The following is a 10,495-nucleotide window of genomic DNA, read 5'->3' as shown; positions in this document are numbered from 1 at the left end:
CTGAGGATTAAAGTACCACCACCCTCAGGCTTTAGGGTGGGGTCGGAGGACAAAAAATGCTTGGAAGAGCGAAATCCGAGGGATAGTCGGCAAAAGCCGACACAGCAGGGCAAAACTGACTATTAGCCGAACCGAGTTCGGCGCAAGTTGTGCCGGACATAGTCCGTAATAGTCCAGAACGTTCCGGACGAACTCCGGGATCAGAAAGCAAAGACCGGCCCGAAGGTCCTCGACGTAGAAGGCGACCTGGCCCTCGGGCAGGTTGTTGGCCCGACCGTTGGCACCAGGGGCGAACAGCCGAAATTGCTCCGGGATGCAATATTGCTCCCGGAGTCGATCGACGTTCGGCCCCGAAAGTGAAGAGACCTCCACCTCCGGGGTCGATCAAGGATCGTCAGTCGGATCCCCCGACCGACCTCCTCTTGGAGATGTTCTAGCCATGGACCAAGACAGAGGGCAGAAAATGGGAAGAAGACGGGCAACGGAGGCAGGCCCCTAGGAAAAGAAAAAGGACCTCCAAAGGGGGGAGAAACGGAGATGGTTACCTAGAGCTGGGGACCGCACAGGCAGAGTTTCGACAGCAAATGGGGAAAGTGAAAATCTGGATGCAGGCGACCTTGTATATATAGTGCCCCCTGACGGTCGAGATGGAAGCACGATCAACGAGGGACTCCCAGATCGCGCCATGTGGCGACATCCGGGCCATCTTTCGACCCGACGGTTCGACGCACCCGTCCTCAGATCAAGCCACGTCACCTCCATCCGCTCGAACAGACCCGCCCCAATGGCCACCTGCCACGTGGCGAAAAGGCCGTGACGTTTCGCATCCCCGAAGGGACGATGAGAACGACGGTTTCCATTCCCAATGAAACGGGACATCTGACACCGACGGGACATCTGACATCGATGGGATGTCTGACACCACCGAATCGTCTAGCACTCATGAGGCGCCTGGCACCGGATCAGCCAGCGGTGCGGTCGTCAGATTCGGGACTTAATGCGATGGGAATCCACTCCTTTCGCCCGACGCTGCCGCCCGTACAAAGACATTAGCCAGCGCACCATCCGACTCAGGAGTGGAGGGGGGCAACTGTTGGGCCATACCGACCAACCCCACTCACACCGACTCACCGTCGGGCCTACATGACCGACGTCCGACTCTGCCGATCGATGGCTGCCGTTGCCGACCGACCGAATATACGTCGATTGGACAGACCTTCTTCGCTCTCGATCGATCGAACTATGGAGCCCGACGCCCGACTCCCACAACGCGTCCGACTGACTGCCGGAGGGTTCCCGGGCTTCCGCCCGACGCCCTTCAACCAGCCGCTGACCTATAGTCGGTCGGCTCCTCCAAACGTCGTACGACTGCTGGAGGCTGCCAGTCCTGACACCGGCATGCGGCACAGCCGCCTTGGGGCATTATCCCACTTAAGGCATGGGTCAACCCTAGTGATTTGACAGCCCCACGGCGATTTGACAACCTCACGGTGGCTCTGACAGTCCTCGACGATTTGACAATTCTTCCATTGTCTGCGCCATTAATGACGGCGCCATACCGCGCTCCACTATATATATCGGGGAAGGCAACAGTGCTGGGAGGTCCTTCTCGAAACCCTGGAATCCCTCCTCCTCTCTAGCTCTCACTCTCTCTTGCTGAGCTCTCCTTGATTCTTGTCTACTATTGCCTAGTCTTCTCTCTAACTTGACCGTCAGAGGATCTCCGCCGGAGTCACCTTCGGTCAGTGCGGATTTCTTTTGCAGGCGCTCGTTCCCGGCGACCAGGCGACGAGGAGATTGGCCGCAACAATTTCTAATAAAAATATTTTTACTATAATTCGACAAACATTGTTTTATACAGATAAACTAATAAAATATTACAGTTAGATTATTTCCATTATTTCAATGATTGTTATTAGTATATAGCTTAAAGGAAGGAGTTTGAAACCGTTCTAATGCCCTCTTTTTAAACCTTGACCAAAATCGTCAATTCTTAAGCAATACTCAATTTAATCGTCTTAACATGCTCATCGTACAATGGTTGGAACAGGAAGCCGACCCCACAAGGCACGGTTCAGACCACCGCGCTAGCCCTGAAATCATTCCATCCCCAAAATAGCTAGTGGTCACCAAATTAATAAATTTGTCGATTATCAAACGGCTCGATCTGAGAAAACATTGCTTTCTAACAACTAATCTTGTCAAATATTTTGATCACTATCACATTGCTATTAGATTTGCTGGTAGCAACATGTCGACTCATTATTTTATGTCAAGAGTCCCAAGCTCAAGATGCCACCAACAATTTGAGCTTCCAACATTCTCCAAACCCTTCGTTCCTTCCCTGATAAGCACACGTGATGCAGGCAGGTCTGCAGAAAGCATGGAAAGTTTTTACTTCCCCATCCAATTAAAATTTTTCTGCTATCGTTGATGTAACTTAATTAATTAACCTGTTTCTTCCCTGCTTCTTTATTTTTCTAGTGCGTGTATTAAGAACGGGGAGTCTCCAAGTTTCTGTAAAAGGGGCAACAATAAGTCAATTAGCACCTGAACAGAACGAAGAAAACTACCCATCACTATTCACCTCACCAACCCATTTCCCACAACCGCTGAAAAGAATATGCAAAACGGACATAAGCAGATCTTCTCAAAACATGTGCTAAAGACCCCTTAAAAAAGAGTAGCATAAATCAGTTATATAATGAATGAGAAAAATTAACCAATAAACAAGATCTATTACCGAAATTAACAACTCAAATTACATCATCACGGACATGATTTTGAACCGCTAAGTTTCAGTTTTTCTTCTCTCCAGCACCGGGCAGACTTGCATACAAAACCAGTTTGTGAACTTGCATAGAGAACCTGTTTGGTTTCCCCTCAAAATATAAAGAGATAGAAGAGGCCAGATATCATTAGCCAGGTACTAAAGATTTCAATCAAAACAAACTGGTCAACTAAAAGTCATAATTTCCTGTGAATTTCCTCAAAACTCCTTGACGTATCAAGTTTAACCAATCCCAACTTGATGAATTACGGCAGAAAAGAAAATATCATGCCATACAAGGGGTGCAACGAACGTGAAAGTGCAACTGCCAACTAACTGATTTAAAAATCATCAACATTTCTCAAAAAAAAAAAAAAAACGAAAAAAAAAAACTAAAAAAAACTAAAAACAAAAAAAGTCATTGCCAAAGGCCAAGAGTCCACAGATTGAGAGCAGGATTAGTCTACTCAGCGAAAATCCAGCCATGAGAACTTGCCATCACTAGTTGCTGAGCATGCTGATGTCATATAAAATTTAGGGTAATTAATTGAAATAAATAACAAAAACTATCACATAGCACTATCTTTTTTCTTATTTAGAAGAACTCATGCTTACTCAGTTGGACAAGCCAACTTGATTACTTGGGAAATATTACAACACTTCGAACTTCATTAACTTCCTAAATCATGGTTTTCATCTGGGTCAAGATCCTGATGTGTACTAGTATAAGCACCCAACGATATGATTTATGAAAAACATCATCTGATATTAACTGATATATCTTGACATATCTGCTGATACAAAAATAATGTACTGGCCCATACTTTATCATCGCTCTTAAGATGAATGTATCAAAAAAGACTTAAATCTTGTTAGAACTGTCCTGGCTGGTATTGATATTTTGGTCTGCAGGATGCTGCAAAAACAGGTACGTGCATACGCACCCCATAATGACAGAAATTGAGAAGCATAGAGGTATCCGAAATGAGAATTTTGAGAAATCCACAAAAGATTGCCAACACTGACTATCCTGAAAACTAGGATAATTAAACTTGAGTCAAAAGTTGATTTAACTTATCCCTAAAATTTAGGGATAATTGGTTCTGCAACCTCCTTGCATTGCCAAATATGCCAAAAGTTGCCTCATCCCACCCTCAAATTCTGCTCCCTTCAATTTATTCTCTCACTGAATGTAGCTTACACACGTATAACCAAGTCATGGTTGCAAACAGAGCCAAAATATTAGCTGATATTTTAAAAATTCTCGAGTCTTTAATCTTGACTGAGAAAAACCACTAAGGATCCGTTCTTTTATAGGTAAAAAATTTATCTGAGAATTCATATTTTTTTGAATAAATATTTTTCAGGTAATATTTAGACAGAAAAATAATTTACCCATGTTATTTTACACATGGGAAAGTAGCTTTGAAATCTGTTACTCATGTTCTTTTACATTATTACTTTTCTGGATAAGTTGTTAAAATTTATCCATATTTCTCATAATACCCTTTATGTTTTTTAGATTTGAAAAAAGTGTCTGAGTGAGTTATTGGGTATTGCATGATGGAGGCCTTGGAAATAAGAATGGAGTATTTTAGGAATAAAATTAAATGCCTCCTTTACTGGCCGATGAAAAAATGATTTAGCCATCCCTTAAATAGATAAGATTTTTTTTTCATTTTATGGGTAAATGCTACCCATAGAAAATAACTTATTCATCTTGAAAAGCATAAGAACATGAATAAGTTGGTCAATGGCACTTTCCTATGATATTTATCCACAAAAGAACAGGCCCAAATTGTTTCATCTTGGTATGAGTTACTTAGATTACGAAATTATTAGAGTTTAAGTATGTAACTTTCAGAACCCAGCTGAATACACAGGCAAATACACCATCAGCTAGCTAGAATAAAGAGAAGATTCTTAGCAATAATTGTACCAAAGAACAGCCCATTAACTTAACAGACATATAGCAGGTTATAGTGGTAGCTAACAGCTGTTCTTTGGTATAATGTTAGTAAATATCTGCCCTTGTGCATAAATATAAAGGCAAGAAGCATGCACTTACACACGTGTGCATGAAGTTGTGTGCTTGGATGCATAGACTGGGAACTAGAAAGAGAACAGACAACCAAATTTACAGGAAATGCTATTTGAACAAAACATGGCATCTAGCAAAGGAATTGATTCATTAAATATACCTTGTGTCTTTTTCCTTGAGAAATAATTTTTGTGGGCCCACCATCCTTTGATGATGTTATTCCAGCCAGATAGAACATGCCATACATGCTGTCCCATATATAGGTTCACTGAGAAGCATTCGACTCATTAATCTCATAGGGAGAAAAATAGCTACCTTGCCAGAAAGGATATGCATATGATAGAAAATATCCCTATTGCTCCCATAGTTATGTTTCCAAAAGGAAAAATGGTTTCAAAACATGCACATAGGAAACAAATTCCACTAAAGAATCTTTAATGTTAAAGAGATAAATTTCAGAATCACATTTATTCTTCTTAAACAGCAAGAACAGGGGTATAGAAGCTACTTGAATAATGTTATTCATCGTCAAAGGCAATGCAAGACTGCTAACTGAAATAGGTTCATGAACAATCTTGGAACCTTCATTAAATTACAGTTATTTACTTCATATGTTTTTCCTTTTTTTGGTTAAAAGAAGCAGCATGATGCAACATTAATTATATATCCAACAGAACAAGAAAACATTTCATACTTGGAGATACAATTTACAGTTATACGACAAGAAACAATAGCAGAACAAAAAGGAAAGGTCACATAATTGGAATGTTGGTCTTCAGACACAATAATACATGAAAGATTTAGTGTCAAACTAAACTATGATGTGATATCTTTTGCAAATTCCACATGACAACATAAGTAATTCAACAAACATAACATGATCTATTAACAGAAGATTCTTCACAAACACAGGCAGACACGACCACATATCATTGCATGAACATATTATGCATGAATCACAAGACAAAGCAAAATAGTTGACAAGTAAGACATCACCCATGTTGATGTCATAATGCAACCCAACATAGCATCAAACAAAACAACAAATTTTGAAGGCCAGATGCTTCACAGTGCGGAGCAATTCAGTTCACCATGTAACCACAAGCCAAGATGTCTCTGCTGCTACATGACATATCACATTGGTAAGGCATCTAATTTGTACAGAAATGTGGATTCATTTGCACAGTGACTCCATAAAATTATTCATTGCTTCTTATGCTATTAATTTGTATATGCTAATAACAAAGTTTTTAATTTATAAACAAAAGTTTTAATGCTCGTAATTCATAATAGTATGTCTACCTTCTGTAACATCAAGTTTTATATGACATTTATCTCCCTCTTGCTCAATCAGGATAACCAATTGTTACAAGTCAAAACATTTGTCAAACAGATAGCTATGGTCTGTCATATGGCTATTTAACAATAATTTAATCGAACCATAGCAATAAAGACAACAAAAATGTATTCTTTTCTCCAAAAAAAGCCCATCTTGATGCTCTTTACTTAAACGCTGTTTTGTAATGGCACACAAACTCATTGACTTTGGAGAAAAAATGGTCAACAATCTATTTTCAAACATCAATTTTTTTTGGAAATGACTCTTGCCACCTAATGCAATAGTGGCACTCCCTTTAGACCAAACTGCATCGACAACAGAAGATGAAGAGAACTGTCATAATGGAGTGTATGAGTTCAGACTTCCATGTAGAGGATGAACGAGCAAGGAGACAAGACACATCCCAACAGCAGCCCAAGCATGGACATGAACCAAGATGTGGATCTCTACCATTAACAAGGATGAAGCTTAGTTGTTCAATGCATCCTCACAACTAACACATCCCATTGCCTGGGAAAATGCTTCTCTCAAAGAACAGCCACCACATGGTCTAATCACTGCACGAACAATCATAGGAATGCTCGATATCCACCTTAATGGCCATGAATGGGCCCCTATTTGGGGCCATTTGAATGGAACAGAAAGCCTCATAAGCAATCAGCAGATTTTCAGTAATTAGGCGCTTAGCCACGAAAGCCTTCTGTTCCAGAGAAACTAGAGGATGGAGATGAAGCTTCAACTGGTTGACAAGAAGCTTAGCAATGAGATTACATGTGACATTGCACAGACTCATCGTCCCATAACAGGAACTTGATGCTCTAGGAGGACAAAGTAGGTAGCCTTCTAGTTGGCAGGAATGTAGCTAGTATGGAAGAATTGGCTACTGCATTACAAATATTCTTACTAACGATAGACCAAAGAGCTCTGTAGAACATGACCCAAAACCCATCAGGTCTTGGTGCCCAATTAGGTGCCATGCTCCATGAAGTATCTTGAATTCATCATTAGTGCTTGGTTAATTAAGCAATGGACATCATCCTCCCTGAGAATCTGATCATCAATGGGCAAGTAGATAATATTTGACCCCGGAGTTGAAGTTTTTTAACACTAGTTAAGTTGACTGGAGTTAGTCCTCTAACTCTAGTTACATCAAATTAGGGTTAGTCCTTTGACCCTTATCAATCTAAGCAAGGATTAGTCCCTTGACATTGGTTAAGTCAATAATAGAATCCACTCACTAGCCTGGTTAAAACAAATTAGAGTTAGTTCTTGACCCTTTCTCAAATCCAATCAGGTTTAGTCATCTAACCCAAGTCAACTCCAAACTACAGTTAGTCCTCTGACTTTGATGAAATCCAAATAAATGTTAGTCCTTGGACTTTCATAAACTAATGTTAGGGTTAGGCCCCTAATCCAAGTCAAATTCATGTAGGTTTAGTGAGGCAACGGAAAAGGGTGAAGGGGGGATCTGATTGTCGAGATTACACTTCAAAGATTAACACTCAAATAAAAGCAAACCGGATTAAGGACTCTTTTTTTGGTGAAGGAAATTCTCTTGAAGAAATAATATATGAAACATCCCCATAAAATGTATTTGATGCATATATGCAGGGCATAATCCCCTAACCCTAATTCAGATATTAAACTTGATAATGAATCATACTCAAAATAGGACTCGACAACAAAAAACATGCTAGAATATTCTACTACAAATATGAAAAAAAATCAAATGTTTTCTTGTTAAAGTCTACTCTCATGAATCCATTGGTTTCTATGAAGCTTGACATGATCCAGTTGGTCACAGTACCTGCCAGTTGTATTTTGTGCTGCATTAGTTAGTTCTCTGGTCCTCCCTAATTTCAATCTATAGTTAGTCCTCTAGCTCCGACTAAATTCAACTTACAACAAATCCAAGTTGACCATATATCATCAAGCTAGACAAGTTCAATTGAAGATGTTGATGGACCCCTATATCCCTAAACCAAGTTCCATATATCTTTCACTATAGTCCACCTTTGATTTTATTAAAGGCAAATGTAAATCATATTTACTTTTATATTATTTGACTCATTAATGTAAACTTGGAGTGTGCCCCTAGCTCAAGCCAAATTTAGACACAAGTTTTATCTTATGTTTATCTTCTTTTCAAAAGTCATAGATAAGGTCTTGTGATCAGAGATTCATCAAATACATCTTTACTTTTGTCATGAAGGTGCTTGCTCTTATCTTTCTTATTGTAATTGTTTTAAAATTTCAGTAAAAACATTCAAATAACGATCCAATAAAATTTCCAAAAAGAGCAATAGCAACGAATCTAGATCAAAGGAATATCTAGAAATTTGCCATCTTTCCTCTGTAACATATTTTAGCAGACAAGCCTAATAAATAACCTGATCAGCTAAAATGTTATATGAGAAACTAATAATACAACAATAGAAAGGTTTACACTTACCTAATTGGCAGAACTGAAAGAGCGTACACTAAGAGTTTGTGACAACTTATGACCTCAATGGTGTTGTTAAAGTAATGTTGCTTTCTACAGAACATCATGCTGGTCTAATGATCTGATCATATCCTGCATCCAAGCACACAACCACTGCTTTACAATTAATAAGTGGAAACCTTCAAAATTGAAAAACAAACCAAACATTTTCCACAAATAAGTTCAAGAAGAAGCAACCTATAGTTACCAATACCATGAACTATTGATAACCTGCAAACTGCATTACAATAAATTGCAGTCCATGTGTCGATAAAATGTTTACAAATATATTAACCATAAAAACTAAGAAAAGCAATTATTGAAATGATAACATGACCATGCAGCTGAAAAGTCATCATCTACGATAAGATAATCGTTTAAAGTTGAAGTAAAGCCGCAAGATACCATGATCAAAAGTACACTTGAATCCCCTTCTCCGTGTATAGTCCCACTCATTGTTTATTATTCGAAATGCAACATCCTCATAAGGCATTCCAGCATGAAACCTAAGGAGGCAAGTATTAGTGCTGCTTCCGTCCTTCTCCATGATGTACTGTGGAGCCTTCCCAACTAATTCTGGGTAATAAATGTCAAACTTGTAGCCTTGTATGGTCTTCGGAGGAGGATGATCATGATCATAATGGACTCGATTGTACTTGTTCCACTCATATCCACAGTGTACCCGAGCAACATACTTGGGCTTTGTCCATTGTACTGATGATTCGAGTGTTACCTCTTCCACAGCTCCCACTTGTTTGGACTCTACATGATCATCAGCCAAAGCATCAATATTCTCTTTTTCAGCTTCAGAAGAACTGAACCTCTTCTCCTTGGGCTTCATACGAGAAATGTAAAACTCCTTCAAGTATCTCTTTGCTTTATGGATCTTAATAAGCTCGATAACAGCCTCCCAATATTCAACCACCTCAGCTTCACCAGAATGCATCCGTGATTCGATCTCTAGCTGCATTGAATTCAATTCATCAAAGGTTTTCTTTTGCAAGAGACTCTTCACATCAAACTCCACACCCGAATAAAAGCAGCAGCGATCATCTTCCTTCGTACGAGCTTCGGTGATTTTCCAATCACAGACCACCTTCACTGCCTCCCAGAACCGTGTATGTTCTCTGTCGACATCCAGGAGACATTCAATTTCTTCTCGAAGCTCTTCCAACTCCTTCACTGGTAGATCCACGAAGACCGAGGTAGCATCATCAATTTCGATATCAAGATCCTCCCAGCCATCGAGAATTTTACAGAGGATGTCGATGGGTTTCGGACGTCCTTCACGTAGACGAATCTCCGACCTAATCTTCTTCTGATTCAGAACAAACTCTGCCTCTTTCTTCCCCAAATCTTCGAACTCAGCCTCTGAACGCGCTCTCTCTGCGATTCTCCGTTCCTCTTCGCGCCGCGCCTCATCGGCGGCTCGATCGATCCTTCTTTTCTTGAGCTTTTCGATCTCTTCGAGTCTTTCTAAGCATCTCTTCCTCTCGGATTTCACAGATAGGTTTAGGGTTTGGCGACCTCGAGCGAGGTCTAGATCGATTTTTTTTCTCCAGACGAAGGAAGGGAAGCCCTGGGATTCCAGCTTCTTGGCCACCATGAGAGCTTTCCTCAGGGCCTGCTTCTCCTCAGCAACCGCTTCGTTCGCCATCAGAGAGGGAGAGATTAACAGACCGAACGTTCGGGCTTCGCTCCTTCCGAATCCCCGTTCCACGCGGCGGGAGATATTATATATGATTTATTGGAGGCGTGTTTGACCATGTTTGCTTGGCAATTGGGAAATGGGATGAGGTCGGTGACTTCGCACCTTTGAGGTTCTAAAACGCTGAGACGCGAACAAGAACTGAGGCAAGAATT

At 40.5% G+C, this 10,495-nt stretch overlaps 1 protein-coding gene across 14 annotated transcripts; it reads right to left on the bottom strand.

The window, feature by feature from the left end:
- Window positions 1-2,059: 2,059 nt before the first annotated feature.
- On the bottom strand, window positions 2,060-10,447 carry LOC140857472 (splicing factor Cactin-like). Of its 14 annotated transcripts, none has more exons than XM_073256389.1 (6): window positions 9,038-10,447; window positions 8,603-8,746; window positions 4,972-5,933; window positions 2,744-2,868; window positions 2,454-2,517; window positions 2,075-2,372 (listed from the first exon to the last, which is right to left on the bottom strand). In XM_073256389.1, the coding sequence occupies exons 1-2, from the start codon at window positions 10,287-10,289 to the stop codon at window positions 8,697-8,699; spliced, it is 1,302 nt and encodes a 433-aa protein (XP_073112490.1). In that variant the 5' UTR covers window positions 10,290-10,447; the 3' UTR covers window positions 2,075-2,372; window positions 2,454-2,517; window positions 2,744-2,868; window positions 4,972-5,933; window positions 8,603-8,696. The 14 variants fall into 14 exon arrangements, with proteins under 14 accessions (XP_073112484.1, XP_073112483.1, XP_073112486.1 ...); XM_073256386.1 differs by having other exon boundaries at window positions 2,088-2,372; window positions 2,744-3,287; window positions 4,972-5,079; XM_073256388.1 differs by having other exon boundaries at window positions 2,088-2,372; window positions 2,744-3,287; window positions 4,972-5,059.
- Between the last annotated feature and the right edge of the window lie 48 nt (window positions 10,448-10,495).

Source organism: Elaeis guineensis, chromosome 4 (genome assembly GCF_000442705.2).
Source record: "Elaeis guineensis isolate ETL-2024a chromosome 4, EG11, whole genome shotgun sequence".
Lineage (NCBI taxonomy): Eukaryota > Viridiplantae > Streptophyta > Magnoliopsida > Arecales > Arecaceae > Elaeis > Elaeis guineensis.
This window is presented reverse-complemented; position numbering and strand designations above follow the sequence as displayed.